Source organism: Bombina bombina, chromosome 7, assembly GCF_027579735.1.
Source record: "Bombina bombina isolate aBomBom1 chromosome 7, aBomBom1.pri, whole genome shotgun sequence".
NCBI lineage: Eukaryota > Metazoa > Chordata > Amphibia > Anura > Bombinatoridae > Bombina > Bombina bombina.
This window is the reverse complement of record NC_069505.1, coordinates 269,617,198-269,637,157: the sequence shown is the minus strand read 5'-3', so window position 1 is coordinate 269,637,157 and position 19,960 is coordinate 269,617,198. Positions and strand designations below refer to the sequence as shown.

General features: G+C 39.2%; 1 protein-coding gene across 1 annotated transcript in view; it reads left to right on the top strand.

Moving 5' to 3' along the window:
- Positions 1-667: 667 nt before the first annotated feature.
- The window catches only part of CACNA1D (calcium voltage-gated channel subunit alpha1 D), a 764,995-nt gene continuing 745,702 nt past the window's right edge, over positions 668-19,960 (top strand). The window contains 1 exon segment of the mRNA XM_053689359.1: positions 668-722. Coding sequence (XP_053545334.1) covers positions 695-722 — 28 coding nt within the window. The 5' untranslated portion in view covers positions 668-694.

The following is a 19,960-nucleotide window of genomic DNA, read 5'->3' as shown; positions in this document are numbered from 1 at the left end:
TTTGTGTCATAGAATTGTGGCATCACCAGTGAGGTTGTCAGGGACAGAAGGGAAATGGTTTCTGACAGAACTTACTGTGTGTTTCCCTCAGTAACAACTGGGGGTTATTTGTTTGTCTAGGCACAGATGGCGTGTGCTGGATGTGTAACTATATTGCATGCTCTCTAGGTTCTGTGTATTTAATTAGCAGCATACTGTGGTATTAGGGACCAGGACATTTCCCCACCAGAGACAGCAGCTGACTAACAGCATCCAGCACTAATGGAGATACCTCTGAGCATCTCTTAACGCCATCCAATCAGTGGCGAGCAAAGTGATGTTGGTGACCAATCAGAAGAAGGATAACGCTTCCCTTTGCCCAAGCCCACCCTCTAATGCCTCCTGCGAAGCCTCTTTAGCGGTCACGTGACGCGGAGCGCTGGGAGTTAATCTTCACTCAGTCCCGCCCACTCCCGGCTGTTTAACTCTTCACTTGCTGACAGGAGACAGACAGGCAGATCGCGAGCCGTTGCCATGAGAACGACGGCCGCCCGGGTGTGAGAGCGATGCCGTCCGGAGCTACCCGGGGTGTCAGTAACATGGGGGGCGGATAGGGGGCCGGGCAGCCGCGAGGAGTCTCCTCACTGAGCGCTGCTGGCGTCGTGTTCTCCGCTGTTTGCTGGGGTTTTGTTGCTTCGCGGGGAGTGCGGGCAGGATGGAGGGGCAGGAGGAGCTGGCTGAAGGTAAGTCACCGGGTGCTAACTGAGTGACAGCGGTGCGAATGCTCTCTTGGCACTCAGTGTGAAGTTGACCCCTTGTGTGAGAGTACGAGTGGTGCCCTGAGTGTGTTTGGTACCTGACAGTGTGATGGGTGTGTGTGACCCCCTATCTGAGCATATTAATGACCCCTGATAGTGCCAACCCCTCACACTCAGTCTGAAGATGACCACTTTGTGAGAGTATGAGTGGTGCCCTGAGTGTGTTTGCTGCCTGACAGTGTGATGGGTGTGTGTGACCCCCTATGTGAGCATATTAATGACCCCTGATAGTGCCTGACACTGACTGTGAGACCCTAATACTGAGTGCCAACCCCTCACACTCAGTGTGAAGATGACCCCTTGTGTGAGAGTATGAGTGGTGCCCTGAGTGTGTTTGCTACCTGACATTGTGATGGTTGTGTGTGACCCCCTATCTAAGCATATTAATGACCCCTGATAGTGCCAGCCCCTGACACTGAATGTGAGACCCTAATACTGAGTGCCAACCCCTCACACTCAGTCTGAAGATGACCCCTTATGTAAGAGTATGAGTGGTGCTCTGAGTGTGTTTGCTGCCTGATAGTGTGATGGGTGTGGGTGACACCTTACCTGAGCATATTAATGACCCCTGATGGTGCCTGACACTGAATGTGAGACCCTAATACTGAAGATGATCCCTTATGTGAGAGTATGAGTGGTCCACTGAGTGTGTTTGCTGCCTGACAGTGTGATGGGTGTGTGTGACCCCCTATCTGAGCATATTAATGACCCCTGATAGTGCCAGCCCCTGACACTGAATGTGAGACCCTAATACTGAGTGCCAACCCCTCACACTCAGTCTGAAGATGACCCCTTATGTGAGAGTATGAGTGGTCCCCTGAGTGTGTTTGCTACCTGACAGTGTGATGGGTGTGTGTGACCCCTTATCTGAGCATATTAATGACCCCTGATAGTGCCAGCCCCTGACACTGAGAGTGAATATGACCCAGTATGTGAGCGTATGAGTGGTCCCTTGAGTGTGTGTTTGCTACCTGACAGTGTGATGGGTGTGTGTGACCCCTTATCTGAGCATATTAATGACCCCTGATAGTGCCAAGCCCTGACACTTAGAGTGAATAAGACCCTTTGCCTCAGATCATAAGTGCTTTCGGAAATGTGAGACCCTGATACTGAGTGCCAACCCCTGACACTCAGTCTGAAGATGACTGCTTGAGTGGTCCTCTGAGTGTGTGTTTGCTGACCCCTGACTGTGGTCCCGTGACTGTGTGATGGGTCTGTGTGACCCCTTATCTGAGCATATTAATGACCCCTGATAGTACCAGCCTCTGACACTGAGAGTGAAGATGACCCCTTGCCTCAGATCATGAGGGCTCTCCTGATTGTGACTTCCTAATACTGAGTGCAAGTCCCTAACACTGAATGTAAGTACCTGACACCTAAGTACCTTTGTGCTCTCCTTAATGTGATACTGAGTGCAAGCCCCTAACTCTGAATAAGACCCCTTGCTTCAGACCATGAGTGCTCTCCTGATAGTGAGACCCTAATACTGAGTGCAAGTCAAGCCCCTAACACTGAATGTGAATAAGAACCCTTGCCTCAGATAATGAGTGCTCTCCTGAATGTGACACCCTAATACTGAGTGTGAGCTGCTGGCACTGAATGTGAATAAGACCCCTTGCTTCAGATCATGAGGGCTCAAATGATTGTGAGACCCTAATACTGAGTGTGAGCCACTGGCTCTGAATGTAAATAAGACCTCTTGTCTCAGGTCATGAGTGCTCTCCTGATTGTGAGTTCCCAATACTGAGTATGAGCCCCTGTCACTGAATGTGAATAATAATTTTGAGCCCTTGCCTGAGTGTATGAATGTCCCCTGAATGTGAGCCACTGACAATATGTGTCAGCTCCTGACACTGAATGTGAATATAACCCCTTGCCCCAGATCACAAGGGCTCTCCTGATTGGGAGTTCCTAATACTGAGTGTGAGCACCTGATATGTGAATATGATGTGTGAGCTGCCAACGAGTTTCATCTCCTGATAATGAATGTAAATCCTACCCCTTTGACTGAAATTTATTCTACTGAGTGTGAGACCCTAATACTGAGTGTGAGTCCCTGACACTGAATGTGAGAACCTGTCAGTGAGTGTCAGCTCTTGAAACTAATTGGGAATATAACTACTTGCCTAAGAGTGTAAGTGGTCCCAAAAGCCTGTGTTTGATTCCTGGCACACTCTCCTGAGTGTTAAATAGTCCCCCGTTATTTGAATATGACCTATTTCCTTAGACTGATCCCATGTGTGTGTGAGTGGTCCCTTGAATGGGATCCCCAGACATTGCATTAACATGATATGTTGCCAGAGAGTGGTCTCTGGAGTTTTTGTGTTTCATCTTGTGATTCCTTGTACTGAGCATGCAGAATCCATTGAGTGGAAACCCTAGACACTGCATTTGAATGGACCCTTGATTGTAAATTGTTCAGAGTTAGTGACCCTCTGTCATTAAATATAATCATATGACTCAATGTGTCATCCTGTTAAGTGTAACCCAATGGCACTGAGTGTTAGTGGGATTCTTTGACATGAAGTGTGATTACCTGACAATGAGTATGCACAATCCCTTTATAATGAGGGCCCAAATACAAAGCTCTCTGATTTAGCAATATTATCTCAGAAGTCTCGTCAGCACTGTGAGATCCCTCAAAGAATTTCAGAAAGGCAAATTTTAGCTTGAGAGCGTTTACCTCATCATTCTGGGTTTTGGATGTGAAGGAAAAAACACCTACATTACAAGATAATGCTCCAAAAATCCCCAAAAGATTTTACTTAATTTCTCTCCATGCTGCCCAGTTTTTGCTAATCAGGTCCTGAGTGTAATCCTATTGTAGTGATCACACATGGTCCCCTGATTGTGCAGTGCATTGCGTATGATCCAATGACATTCAGCTTGTGTAATTTGACTTTCTGTGGTCCAAAGACCAAAATAATGAAATACGTTTCTTTTCCATCCTATTCTTCCAGATAATGAATATGTAATAGGTTGATGTATGAGTGTTTAGATATATGTGTATATATATGTATGTGTGTATATATATATGTATGTGTGTATATATGTATGTGTGTGTGTGTATATACGTGTGTGTATATACGTGTGTGTATATATGTATATGTGTGTGTGTATATATGTATGTGTGTGTGTACCTATACTAAGCCATTTGTCTTATTGCTACTTATAATACTTTGGCAGAGTTAATCCATAGGTTAATGTGTAATTTTTGTTTTGTGTATTTTTTTTATGGCAGATAGTAATAGGCTTCTCTATTTGGCTAAAAGCCTATCTAAAAGGAAGTCTCTTAATCTTTAGGATCCTCACATATATATCCTAGATAAAGTATTTACTTAATTTACCCTTACCGGTTCAACTGGAAATCTATTCTATGGATCTACTATCCTTTCTAAGAAAATTAAAATACTTTCACAAATTATATCTGAACTTGATATGCTCTAATAAAACACCACACTCTATTGATTTTACCTCAAATTGAATAATATATTTTTAAATAACAATGCTGCATTGTCTAAGCTTTCTAACTTATAAGTTTTCATCAGATAACTTGCTCTAGTATTCATATTTGTTTCTAATGTAAGACACTAACCTGTGCTGTCTATTAAAGGAACACCCTACCCAATTTGTTTCTTTCATGATTCAGGTAGATAATACAATTTTAAACAAAATTCAAATGTATTTCTATTATCTAAATTGCTTCATTCTTTAGATATCCTTTGATAAAGAAATAGCAATGCACATGGGTGAGTCAATCAAATGAGGCATCTATGTGCAGCCACCAATCAGCAGCTACTGATCCTATCTAGATATGCTTTTCAGCAAAGGATATCAAGAGAATGAAGCAAATTAGATAATAGAAGTAAATTTGAAAACTGTTTAAAATGGCATGTTCTTTCTAAATCATAAAAAAAAATGTGGGTTTGATGTACCTTTAATGAATAGGCTGCCCTGCGATGCAGACAAATAGATTGAATTTGCTGAGTGAATTAAGAGATTTGTATATATCTTGACATTTCTTGCACAGACTAAAATTCTTTTTATTGACAGCTCTGTTAGTTCCTTCATGCAATGTATTGCAAGCTTTGGGTTAAAATTAATTTATTATAGCACATAAACCACTGTGTGAACTTTATGATTTAATATGTTTATCATATGTGCGTACAGGCGCTTAGAAGTATCCAATACAGTATGAAAATACACACACCATAGCTATACAGTGCACTTTATTACGTTTTCCTTCATGGTTCACTCTATACTTTATAGGGCATGTTATTTATGATTATTCCATGTAGGTACACAACTTAATTTTGTACAAAGCATTCATAATAAATGCTTACAGGTACATAGATGAGACATATAACATATTATTTGTTTGGCTAGTGCAGATGTAGTGGTCCAGGGGTTTTATTTGGCTGTCTCAAACTCCCTATGTGGCCTCTCTTATGTAATATTACAAATATACCCCAACCAATTTGACCCCCACAAAACCAATGTGCCCCCTGTTGAGTAACTTTTACTTATTTGCTTCACTCTATCCCAGACAGATAATGTAAATTATATTCCAATTGGATCAATACAATTTACCCATATGGTATATTGTGGGCTATAGTAAAGATGGAAGGCAGATACACTGTTATATTCTAAGGTACATCTGCATTTGGTAAAGATGGAAAAAATATATAAAGGGATGGGACATCCTATTATAAAATTATAAAGCTCTATTTCATTAGATCGTTTTATTTTTATACAAATTCCCATCTTTTACTCAATGGAGCTTACACGTGTATGCCTTTTCCTGATTAGCTCACTAGTTGTGTCTCTGGAATGGCAGAGAAGTACAATTTAACATTAAATGCTTTTAGCAGGGTTTAAAAACAGTAAAAGAAAATCATTTGTTTAAAAATAAACTGCTGTAACAAAATAGAATGGTTTATTCTTACCCTATTTATGTCTGTGAGCTCAATCCCCCTCCATCCGCAGCTCATCAATGTCATGTATGTGTATTAGAGCATGACCGATAATCCCTGACACTCTTGTGTTTACTATATATATATGTATAAAATGGGATAGTGATCTGCTATTTTAATAAAAGATTCTGTGCTGCCTCTAATGGTCCCTTTCCTACACCACATCAAACAATGCATTCCAGAGCACAGAGCTTTTGTTTGTATGAAGGGATTAAGAGATATACAACCTGTCTATCTAATTCTCTCTCCAGGATCACATTGTACAAGATGAGAGACAGACATGTTATCACTTTAAAGGGATTTATGTATATTCTGCTTGTCCTAAACTCCTCCCTGTGTCAAGCATAATTTTCTCATTGAGAAAAGTGGGAAAGGTTAGACCCACATTGTCAATATATAGTGTGTTTAACTTCATACACTAATGTTATGGTGGGTAGCTGACTGTTAGCCCTGGTTTTCAGCACTTCTCATGTGACCTGTTGTGTGTAATATGCCCTAATATCCTGTTTTTACCCCACAACAAATACTCTTATTTTACCCCACAAGCATCTGCACTACCCCTGTTCCTCAATCAGTGTTCCTCTACATACATAACACTAGATCACATTTCAGTTGCAAATATAACAACTGGTAGTAACAAAAATCTGCATTATAGACATAGAAGTCAATTTTTGTTTTCTTTCATGCAATTTTAAACAACTGTTCCAATTTTCTGCTATCAAATTTGCTTCATTCTCTTGGTATCCTTTGATGAGGGAGCAGAACTGCGAACTAGCCGAACACATCAGATGAGCCAATGACATATGGCACATATGTGCAGCCACCAATGACAGCTAGCTCCCAGTAGTGCTTTGCAGCTTCTGAGGCTACCTAGGTATGCTTTTATTTGTTTAAACTTTAATGTTCTATCTTAATCACGAAAGAAAAATGTTGGGTTTCACGTCCCTTTAGTCTTTAAAAATTGCTGTTATGGTTGGTTTACAATTTGAATTCTGGAACCTAATGTGTTGGATTATTCCAAAAATATTTATATACAAAAGTCCTCGGCTTCTACAAATGTGGTGGTTGGGTACTCAATATTCTGCTAATCTCTTGAATTTTGTATACACTTGTCATCCCTACTATAAAGCCTAGATTCACAAAGCTTATTTAAAAATTAACAGTTGGCCAGGTTGCAGTGAATGGTAATAGCCACCTGAATAAAAGGTAGATTTTTTTTCGAGATGTGTATGTTTAAAGGGACAGTCTAATCCAGAATTGTTATTGTTTAAAAAGATAGATAATCTCTTTATGACCCATTCCCCATTTTTTCAAAACCAACACTGTTATATTAATATACTTTTTACCTCTGTGATTACCTTGTATCTAAGCCTTTGCAGACTGCCCCCTTATTTCAGTTCTTTTGTCAGACTTGCATTTTAGCCAATCAGTGCTGACTCCTAGGTAACTCCACGTGCATGAGCACAATGTTATCTATATGACACACATGAACTAACGCCCTCTAGTTGTGAAAAATGTAAAAATGCATTCAGATAAGAGGTGGCCTTCAAGGGCTAATAAATTAGCATATAAACCTACCTAGGTTTAGCTTTCAACTAAGAATACCAAGAGAACAAAATAAAATTGATAACAAAAGTAAATTGGAAAGGTTTTTAAAATTGCATGCCCTATCTGAATCATTACAGTTTATTTTTGACTATACTATCCCTTTAAGAGACTATAGAATAATACACGCAATATGCTATGCAGTGCTGTATCTCCTTTAACATGGAAACCAAACTAATGTATATCATTTATTCTGCTAAGATATTAGAAATTCTAATGGTTTATTTAGTTCCTAGAAATAATTTCCATAGAAAAGACGAGGCCCTCTGGAGATTAATACTATGATGCTTTGTAGTTTGACTGCTGGGCATAAGCCACGTTCCAATTACTGTTTTGCTCTTGAACACAATATGAATTATGGGGGAGGGGCTGAAATATTAAATAAACAAATTCAGAAATAGCAGCACCAATTATAAAAAAATAATCAGGGGTTCCAGATTTATAGTGAGGCGAAGAGCTACTTGTTTGTGAATATTTCCACTGTGTTCTGCGTTTAAGCATTTTGTAGGATAAATGTCGTGGAGCACTCGTGCCAGATCAGAATTTACTCATAAAAACAGCTGTTATTGTGAGGTCACAGCTATGATGCTGGATATTCTTTTGAAAAACACATGAAAGGGACATTCTAATATTTGCATTAATAATCCTAGTTTACTGAAAGTTTAACCCTCTGCAAAAAGGTTAAACACATGGTTAAAGTCTACTCCAGAGCACCAATGACCTACTGGTACTGAGCTAAACACATTTGGTGAGCCAGTGACAAAAGGCATATGTGTGTAACCACCAATCATCAACTAGTTCTCAGTAGTGTATCATATCACCAAGATTTTCTGGAGTATATGCGGGCAGTGAAGTGAGGGGCCTTATGGGCTGGACCTTTAAAGGCAGTGGAGGATATGTGTGTATTGGGTAGATCTGGGGCAGTCATTAAAACCAGGTCAGGTGCCTTATTCAGAGACACTACAGACAGGAATGTGGGCAGATCTCCCAGCCTGTGACAATCTGACAGGATGGTTAGGATGTCTGGTGCTTTGCTGCTCTGAGTGTACTTAAGTATTATTTTTTTAACAAAGGATAACAAGAGAACCAAGTAAAATTGATATCGAATAATTTTTGCTTTAGAGTGATAAAATTTAACATTTTTTCTCTCCATAAATCTTTAATTAATGAATTTAAAAAAAACACATTATACATTCATTATTTATTTTGCCTACTTTTGCTGTAAACCCTGAAAAGAATTTTACTTGAACATGCAACATTCTACGCAGTGATTGGTTTGCACAGCATATAAGTTAATTCACATGTAATTCGAGCAAAGGAGACCAGGAATATTGATTTTACTAGGCTTTTCAAGTGGTCTGTCCCTGAAGACAGTGTTAAATTATTTTTAAACTTTTTTTTGCAATGTAGTGCTTAGTTGGTGATACATATGGTAGTTAATTAATTTAAAGGGATAGTAAACTCCAAATTAAACTTTCATGATTCAGATAGGGCATGTATTTTAAACAACTTTCTAATTTACTTTTATCATCAATTTTGCTTTGTTCTCTTAGTATTCTTAGTTGAAATCTAAACCTAGGTATGCTCATATGCTAATGTCTAAGCCATTGAAGGCTGCCTCTTATCTGAATGCATTTGACAGTATTTCACAGCTATAGGGCATTAGTTCACCTGTTTTATATAAATAACATTGTGCTCAAGCATGTGGAGTTATTTAAGAGTCAGCACTAATTGCCTGAAATGCAAGTCTGTAAAAAGATCTGAGATAAGGAGGCAGTCAGAAGAAGCTTAGATACAAGGTAATTACAGAGGTAAAAAGTATATTTCTATAACAGTGTTGGTTATGCAGAACTGGGGAATGGTAAATAAAGGGATTATCTATCTTTTTAAACAATAAGATTTTTGGTGTTTACTATCCCTTTAAAACCTACTTAAATTTTTTTTATCTTCTTTGTTGTGGACAATTATGGCAGTATATGAATGAGCTGCTGTACAAAGCTTAGCAATCACTGTGTAGTATGCCCCTTAAAAAATGGTCTGTGTAGCCAATGAAAGGGCTTAATCATCTGAGTAGTGGCTTTATATTTGATGTGCAGGTTAAACAAAGGAATAAAGCTGTGAGAGGTGGGCTCCTCATAGGTGGGAATATAATGATTGATAGTTTCATTATAAGCTGTAAACATTGAATTGTTAGCTGTAGAAATAAGGCTCTTTAGTACCTAGTGAGTGTCACAGTTGCCTTTCCCTAATTGGACCACAGGTTTTCTACCAGCTGTCAGTTTGAAGCTCAGAAGAAAGCACCTTACAGTAAATTATATTTTCATATTGAATTATGGCTTCAGACTATGTCCGTTGTGGACCACTAGGAATATTTATACAAATTGTATTTTATTAAAAACCGTTAGCAATATATAGTCTTAGTAACGTTTTTAGCTTGTGTCTTGTTCATGTGAGTGTAGGTGCACAATGCCCATGAGCTGTCAGGTTTATTTATTTTCTATATACTGATGCTTTCATTTACAGAATAATAATAATAATAATAATAATAATAATAATAATAATAAAAAGAAAGTAGAGTTGTTTCCATGCTATACGTATATACACTGTCATTTAAAGAAAGTAGCTTGATGCTATATTGTCACTACTGGCTACACAAAAGCGGGAAATCACACAACAATCTTTTAATTTGCTGCTCATATCTTAGAGAGGAAAGGTTTTTGGCATAATTTACATAACATTTTTTGTTTTTTTAAAACTGCAGTTCTTTTTTTTTTATCTGAAAATATACATTTATAATTCCAATACTAATGAAATATAGGTTTATCCATAAAGTACTTTGTTCCTATTTTTTCAGATATAGGACTTTTTAGCCATGTAACTAAACATGGAAACTTATTGTCATTGTCAACTTGCAGCCTTCAGCCTAGGGCAATAATAATAGACCAGAACATGGTCCAGTGATCCAGTCCTGGGTTGTATGTGGGTATTTAGAACTCCCCAGCAGAAACGGCTGATTTTAAATCAACAGCACTAGTTACATACATGAGTTGTGCGACTAGTGCTGCTGATTGGATTAGTGGTGGTTTCCTCTGGGAACCAGCAGTGCTCTGCGGGCTGCAAGTAGCACTTCTACTGTGTTTTTAACCCCTTTGCTGGGGTTAAACACACAGTAGTGCAGCGTTAATAGTCTTACAATTACATTAGAGCATGTCATTTTTCGACTATTATGGCCCTTTAACCATGTAAAAACCTTCATAATCGTATGAGGTAGCTCAGTTGGTAAATGCCCTGACTACAAAAAAGCCTATTTAAAAAAAGATGCAAGGTCACAGGTTCATATCCCGGCAGGGCTGACTCAGCCCTTCATCCATCTGAGGTCGAAAAATAAGTACCATTAAATTGGGTAATAATAAAAACTATTACTATTCAGCTGCCAATTTGGTTAATTCCGAGAGCAAGCGCTTTGAGTCCCACTGGGAGAAAGGCGCTATATACTGTAAATACTAGTTATTATTATAACCTATGAAACTGGTGAGACCACCTGACAATAAAAACTAGTGTGTTTTTTCTTTTTTTTGCATATACAATCCTGTTTGTTTCTTTTCTTTAAAAAAAGAAAGCAGCAAAAATGCACGACTGAGAGCTAGCTGAATACATTACCTGAGCCAATGGCAACGAGATATATGTGCAGCCACCAATCAGCAGCCAGCTCCCAGTAGTGCACTGCTTCTCCTAAACCTACTTAGGTGTACTTTTTTAACCAAGGATACCAAGAGTAAACGAGATAATAGAAGTAATTTGCATGCTCTATCTGAATCATGAAAGAAGACAATTTGGGTTTCATGTTGCTTTAACTATGTGTTTAACCCCTTTGTGGTTATTAAGCACATAGAATCACAAGGTCACTAGTGATAAAATAACATGTGCTAATAAATTATTTTATGCCATTTTTTCTCTCACTATAATGGCCCTTTAAACAATAAATATAGTATATAATAATAATAATAATAATAATAATAATAATAATAATAATAAATATAGTATATAATAATAATAATAATAATAATAATAAATATAGTATATAATAATAATAATAAAAATAATAATAAATAAAGTATATAATACTAATAAAAAATATAGTATATAATAATAATAATAATAAAAATAATAATAATAAATATAATAATAATAATAATAATAATAATAATAATAATAAAAAATATAGTATAGTATTGAGGTTATTAATTTAGCTTTCACTACATTCCAGTGCTGAGGTCTTTGCACATGTGCAGCATCTCTCCTTCAGATACCTGCAGTGTAACCTAGGTTCCATTATGGTTGTACCTAAAATGAGAAGGGGGTGCTTTAATTGTGTTTAGTGTCCCTTTAATTTTTAATCTATGCCCCTTTAATACTTATTTTTGTGCTGTTCTTTAACTGTAATCTCTGTGTGTGCCAAACCATTTTTGTTAACTTAAAGGGACAGTCAGTGTATTATTTTCTATGTATTTAATCACCAGTTTACTAAGAATAACCCTAAAATCGATATAACTTACTCTACTATCTTTATACTTTTATAACTCTTAGAATCGCTCTACCTCTCCAGGCGGCCCATCAGAATTTGGCTTTTTTTTTGTTTCACAATAGTTTAAAGGGACAGTTTACTCAAAAATGTTCTCCCCTTTAATTTGTTCCCAATGATCCACTTTACCTTCTGGAGTGTATTAAATCATTTATAAGTATTTCCATTGCCCTTATATTGGCATTTTAAATATTTTATTTAGCCTGTGGTATCCCCGCCTATTTTAAAAGTTTTTGGCCTCAAGTCCAAGCTGTGTTAACACAACCAGTAGAAGAAATTACACTCCCAGTGGGTTATAGAAGAGATAAGGTAATAAAATGTTAATTTTCAATTGTTCTCTACAAGTATTAGTGATTGGTTTATGGACAGATATAAGATAAAGAAGCAGGTATGTGTGCACAATGTGATAAAGTAATGAGATCTGATTATACCTACAAGCTCAACCCATTTTATTAGGTTGTGGCTTCAAAACACAAAATCAGCTAATTCATATACACAAATAAGCCTTAAAAAAGCAAATCTCACACATTTTATACTCTGCCGCTGGTAAAAAAGTAATTGGAAACACATTAAGGGAAAAACTATTTTATAGTATATAGTATTCTCTACTTCTGTTCCTGTTTATTTGTTATAAATAAAGTTCTGTTGGAAAGAGACTTTTCGACACATTTTTTTCTAGGTACAATTCTGCTTTGCATTATTACACATCCTGTATAATAGGACACACAGAGACCAGTATACTCTGTGCTATATATAGCCGCGACTAAATTAAACATTCCTGGAGTTGGGTCTTTCCTTAGCTCTGTTATTATGTGGTGGCTCCGCTTATCTCTGTTTGTTTCTGGATGAAAGCTTCTCTCTTCAGTTATCTTGTCTATAGTCGTCTGTCCATTACTGGTGCCATACACCTCGGGATGACAATATACTGTATATACAACTTAGGACTCAGTCAGAATACTTAGAAGCCAAATTAGGCTTTTACTTGTCTTTAACGTTAAAGGGACAGTATACACCAATTTTCAAATAACTGCATGTAATAGACACTACTATAAAGAAGAATATGCACAGATGCTGATATTAAAATCTGGTATAAAACCTTTTAAAAACTTACTTAGAAGCTCTAAATTTAGCACTGTTGATTAGGTTAGGCTGAGATACCCACTGAAAGGGGCTTAGAGCAGACCCTCCCCCCATCCACTGCATATGAAAGTCCCATTATACAAACAGAAGCAATCTTAAAGGGACAGTTTGCTCAAAAATGTTCTCCCCTTTAATTTGTTCTCAATGACCCACTTTACCTGCTGGAGTGTATTAAATTGTTTACAACTATTTCCATTAACCTTATATTGGCATTTGAAATAGTTTATTTAGCCTGTGGTATCCCCACCCAGTTTTTGGCCTCGATGCCAAGCTGTGTTAACACAACCAGTAGAAGAAATTACACTCCCAGTGGGTTATAGAAGAGATAAGGTAATAAAATGTTAATTTCTTCTGTTATGTGTGATCAGTCCACGGGTCATCATTACTTCTGGGATATAACTCCTCCCCAACAGGAAATGCAAGAGGATTCACCCAGCAGAGCTGCATATAGCTCCTCCCCTCTACGTCAGTCCCAGTCATTCTCTTGCACCCAACGACTAGATAGGATGTGTGAGAGGACTATGGTGATTATACTTAGTTTTTATGACTTCAATCAAAAGTTTGTTATTTTACAATAGCACCGGAGCGTGTTATTACTTCTCTGGCAGAGTTTGAGGAAGAATCTGCCAGAGTTTTTTACTATGATTTTAACCGGAGTTGTTAAGATCATATTGCTGTTCTCGGCCATCTGAGGGAGGTAAAGGCTTCAGATCAGGGGACAGCGGGCAGATGAATCTGCATTGAGGTATGTAGCAGTTTTTATTTTCTGAATGGAATTGATGAGAAAATCCTGCCATACCGTTAAAATGACATGTATGTATACACTTCAGTATTCTGGGGATGGTATTTCACCGGAACTACTCTGTTGAAGGTCACTAATCCTTTTAATAACTATTTATCATGTTAAACGTTTTTGCTGGAATGTAGAATCGTTTACATTGCTGAGGTACTGTGTGAATAAATATTAATGGGCATTATTTTCCACTTGGCAGCCTTTTTTACTTTTATTTGTGACAGTTTCGTTTCTCTTCACTGCTGTGTGGGAGAGGGAGGGGCCGTTTTTGGCGCTCTTTGCTACGCATCAAAAAATTCCAGTCAGTTACTTTTATATTTTCTGCATGATCCGGTTCATCTCTGACAGATCTCAGGGGTCTTCAAACTTCTTTGAAGGGAGGTAAATTCTCTCAGCAGAGCTGTGAGAATTCTTATAGTGACTGTGAAAAAAAAAACGTTGCTTTGTATTTTTTATGTCAAATTTAATTATTGTTATTTTACTAATGGGAACAAACCTTTGCTAAAAGTTGTGTTGTTTTAAAGTTTGATGCTATAACTGTTTTTCAGTTCATTATTTCAACTGTCATTTAATCGTTTAGTACCTCTTTGAGGCACAGTACGTTTTTGCTAAAAAAGATTATAACCAAGTTGTAAGTTTTATTGCTAGTGTGTTAAACATGTCTGACTCAGAGGAAGATATCTGTGTCATTTGTTCCAATGCCAAGGTGGAGCCCAATAGAAATTTATGTACTAACTGTATTGATGCTACTTTAAATAAAAGTCAATCTGTACAATGTGAACAAATTTCACCAAACAGCGAGGGGAGAGTTATGCCGACTAACTCGCCTCACGCGGCAGTACCTGCATCTCCCGCCCGGGAGGTGCGTGATATTATGGCGCCTAGTACATCTGGGCGGCCATTACAGATAACATTACAAGATATGGCTACTGTTATGACTGAAGTTTTGTCTAAATTACCAGAACTAAGAGGCAAGCGTGATCACTCTGGGGTGAGAACAGAGTGCGCTGACAATACTAGGGCCATGTCTGATACTGCGTCACAGCTCGCAGAGCATGAGGACGGAGAGCTTCATTCTGTGGGTGACGGTTCTGATCCAAACAGATTGGATTCAGATATTTCAAATTTTAAATTTAAATTGGAAAACCTCCGTGTATTACTAGGGGAGGTCTTAGCAGCTCTTAATGATTGTAACACCGTTGCAATACCAGAGAAACTGTGTAGGTTGGATAAATACTTTGCGGTACCGGCGAGTACTGACGTTTTTCCTATACCTAAGAGACTAACTGAAATTGTTACTAAGGAGTGGGATAGACCCGGTGTGCCGTTCTCACCCCCTCCAATATTTAGAAAGATGTTTCCAATAGACGCCACCACTCGGGACTTATGGCAAACAGTCCCTAAGGTGGAGGGAGCCGTTTCTACTTTAGCTAAGCGTACCACTATCCCGGTGGAGGATAGCTGTGCTTTTTCAGATCCAATGGATAAAAAATTAGAGGGTTACCTTAAGAAAATGTTTGTTCAACAAGGTTTTATATTGCAACCCCTTGCATGTATCGCGCCGATTACGGCTGCGGCAGCATTTTGGATTGAGTCTCTGGAAGAGAACCTTAGTTCATCTACGCTAGACGACATTACGGACAGGCTTAGAGTCCTTAAACTAGCTAATTCTTTCATTTCGGAGGCCGTAGTACATTTAACCAAACTTACGGCTAAGAACTCAGGATTCGCCATACAGGCACGTAGGGCGCTGTGGCTAAAATCCTGGTCAGCCGATGTTACTTCTAAGTCCAAATTACTTAATATACCTTTCAAGGGGCAGTCTTTATTTGGGCCCGGTTTGAAAGAAATTATCGCTGACATTACAGGAGGTAAGGGCCACGCCCTACCTCAAGACAAAGCCAAAGCTAAGGCTAGACAGTCTAATTTTCGTCCCTTTCGGAATTTCAAAACAGGAGCAGCATCAACCTCCACTGCACCAAAACAGGAGGGAACTGTTGCTCGTTACAGGCAAGGCTGGAAGCCTAACCAGTCCTGGAACAAGAGCAAGCAGGCCAGGAAACCTGCTGCTGCCCCAAAGACAGCATGAATCGAGAGCCCCCGATCCGGGACCGGATCTAGTGGGGGGCAGACTTTCTCTCTTCGCCCAGGCCTGGGCAAGAGATGTTCAGGACCCCTGGGCACTAGAGATCATATCTCAGGGATACCTTCTAGACTTCAAATTATCTCCCCCAAGAGGGAGATTTCATCTGTCAAGGTTGTCAACAAACCAGATAAAGAAAGAGGCGTTTCTACGCTGTGTACAAGACCTGTTATTAATGGGAGTGATCCATCCGGTTCCGCGGTCGGAACAAGGACAAGGGTTCTACTCAAACCTGTTTGTGGTTCCCAAAAAAGAGGGAACTTTCAGGCCAATCTTAGATTTAAAGATTCTAAACAAATTCCTAAGAGTTCCATCCTTCAAAATGGAAACTATTCGGACAATCTTACCCATGATCCAAAAGGGTCAGTACATGACCACAGTGGATTTAAAAGATGCTTACCTTCACATACCGATCCACAAAGATCATCACCGGTATCTAAGGTTTGCCTTCTTAGACAGGCACTACCAGTTTGTAGCTCTTCCATTCGGATTGGCTACGGCTCCAAGAATCTTCACAAAGGTTCTGGGTGCCCTTCTGGCGGTACTAAGACCGCGAGGGATTTCGGTAGCTCCGTACCTAGACGACATTCTAATACAAGCTTCAAGCTTTCAGACTGCCAAGTCTCATACAGAGTTAGTTCTGGCATTTCTAAGGTCGCATGGATGGAAAGTGAACGAAAAGAAGAGTTCTCTTTTTCCTCTCACAAGAGTTCCATTCTTGGGGACTCTTATAGATTCTGTGGAAATGAAGATTTACCTGACAGAAGACAGGTTAACAAAGCTTCAAAATGCATGCCGTGTCCTTCATTCCATTCAACACCCGTCAGTAGCTCAATGCATGGAGGTGATCGGCTTAATGGTAGCGGCAATGGACATAGTACCTTTTGCACGCCTACACCTCAGACCGCTGCAATTGTGCATGCTAAGTCAGTGGAATGGGGATTACTCAGATTTGTCCCCTACTCTGAATCTGAATCAAGAGACCAGAAATTCTCTTCTATGGTGGCTTTATCGGCCACACCTGTCCAGGGGGATGCCATTCAGCAGGCCAGACTGGACAATTGTAACAACAGACGCCAGCCTACTAGGTTGGGGCGCTGTCTGGAATTCTCTGAAGGCTCAGGGACTATGGAATCAGGAGGAGAGTCTCCTTCCAATAAACATTCTGGAATTGAGAGCAGTTCTCAATGCCCTTCTGGCTTGGCCCCAATTAACAACTCGGGGGTTCATCAGGTTTCAGTCGGACAACATCACGACTGTAGCTTACATCAACCATCAGGGAGGGACAAGAAGCTCCCTAGCAATGATGGAAGTATCAAAGATAATTCGCTGGGCAGAGTCTCACTCTTGCCACCTGTCAGCAATCCACATCCCGGGAGTGGAGAACTGGGAGGCGGATTTCTTGAGTCGCCAGACTTTTCATCCGGGGGAGTGGGAACTTCATCCGGAGGTCTTTGCCCAAATACTTCGACGTTGGGGCAAACCAGAGATAGATCTCATGGCGTCTCGCCAGAACGCCAAACTTCCTCACTACGGGTCCAGATCCAGGGATCCGGGAGCGGTTCTGATAGATGCTTTGACAGCACCTTGGAACTTCGGGATGGCTTATGTGTTTCCACCCTTCCCGCTGCTTCCTCGATTGATTGCCAAAATCAAACAGGAGAGAGCATCAGTGATTCTAATAGCGCCTGCATGGCCACGCAGGACTTGGTATGCAGATCTAGTGGACATGTCATCCTGTCCGCCTTGGTCTCTACCTCTAAGACAAGACCTTCTGATACAGGGTCCATTCAAACATCAAAATCTAACTTCTCTGAAGCTGACTGCTTGGAAATTGAACGCTTGATTTTATCAAAACGTGGTTTTTCTGAGTCGGTTATTGATACCCTGATACAGGCTAGGAAGCCTGTTACCAGAAGGATTTACCATAAAATATGGCGTAAATACCTATACTGGTGCGAATCCAAAGGTTACTCCTGGAGTAAGGTTAGGATCGCTAGGATATTGTCTTTTCTACAAGAAGGTTTAGAAAAGGGTTTATCAGCTAGTTCATTAAAGGGACAGATTTCAGCTCTGTCCATCTTGTTACACAGGCGTCTGTCAGAAAATCCAGACGTCCAGGCCTTTTGTCAGGCTTTAGCTAGGATCAAGCCTGTGTTTAAAGCTGTTGCTCCGCCATGGAGTTTAAACTTAGTTCTTAACGTTTTACAGGGTGTTCCGTTTGAACCCCTTCATTCCATTGATATAAAATTGTTATCTTGGAAAGTTCTGTTTTTAATGGCTATTTCCTCGGCTCGAAGAGTCTCTGAGTTATCAGCCTTACATTGTGATTCTCCTTATCTGATTTTTCACTCAGACAAGGTAGTTCTGCGTACTAAACCTGGGTTCTTACCTAAGGTAGTCACTAACAGGAATATCAATCAAGAGATTGTTGTTCCATCCTTGTGTCCAAATCCTTCTTCAAAGAAGGAACGTCTTCTACACAATCTGGATGTAGTTCGTGCCCTCAAGTTCTACTTGCAGGCAACTAAAGATTTTCGCCAAACTTCTTCCCTGTTTGTCGTTTATTCTGGACAGAGGAGAGGTCAAAAAGCTTCTGCTACCTCTCTCTCTTTTTGGCTTCGTAGCATAATACGTTTAGCCTATGAGACTGCTGGACAGCAGCCTCCTGAAAGAATTACAGCCCACTCCACTAGAGCTGTGGCTTCCACTTGGGCCTTTAAGAATGAGGCCTCTGTTGAACAGATTTGCAAGGCTGCAACTTGGTCTTCGCTTCATACTTTTTCCAAATTTTACAAATTTGACACTTTTGCTTCATCGGAGGCTATTTTTGGGAGAAAGGTTCTTCAGGCAGTGGTTCCTTCTGTATAATGAGCCTGCCTATCCCTCCCGTCATCCGTGTACTTTTGCTTTGGTATTGGTATCCCAGAAGTAATGATGACCCGTGGACTGATCACACATAACAGAAGAAAACATAATTTATGCTTACCTGATAAATTCCTTTCTTCTGTTGTGTGATCAGTCCACGGCCCGCCCTGTTTTAAGGCAGGTAAATATTTTTTAAATTATACTCCAGTCACCACTTCACCCTTGGTTACTCCTTTCTCGTTGATTCTTGGTCGAATGACTGGGACTGACGTAGAGGGGAGGAGCTATATGCAGCTCTGCTGGGTGAATCCTCTTGCATTTCCTGTTGGGGAGGAGTTATATCCCAGAAGTAATGATGACCCGTGGACTGATCACACAACAGAAGAAAGGAATTTATCAGGTAAGCATAAATTATGTTTTTTCATTGTTCTCTCCAAGTATTGGTTATTGGTTTAAGATAAAGAAGCAGGTATATGTACACAATGTGATAAAGTAATGAGATCTGATTACCTACAAGCTCAACCCATTTTATTAGGTTGTGGCTTCAAAACACAAAATCAGCTAATTCATATACACAAATAAACCTTAAAAAAATCTCATACATTTTATACTCTGCAGCTGGTAAAAAAAGTAATTGGAAACACATTAAAGGGAAAAACAATTTTATAGTATACTGTCCCTTTAAGTCTGTAAACATCAGTATACATATAAAACTTTGGGGCTTGGTTAGGATTCTAAAAAATTACCACAATGCTATTTAAAAATAAGCAAAACTATACTTTTTTTTTTTTTACAAAAACACTCCCAGATGGGCTATATAAATGGATCATCTACAAAACATTTATGCAAAGAAAAATCTAGTGTACAATGTTCCTTTAAGAGACCATTAAACTCAGCATTCAACAATATATAAAATGTTTCATTACTGAAAATGAAACATTATTGCAATATACATTTATGATTTATTTTGCTTCCTTTTGCTGTAAAGTACATCTGAAAATTGTACTTGTTCCACTTTCTCCAAGGGTGGCTTGGGTTAAAACTTTTAGCTATCTTATC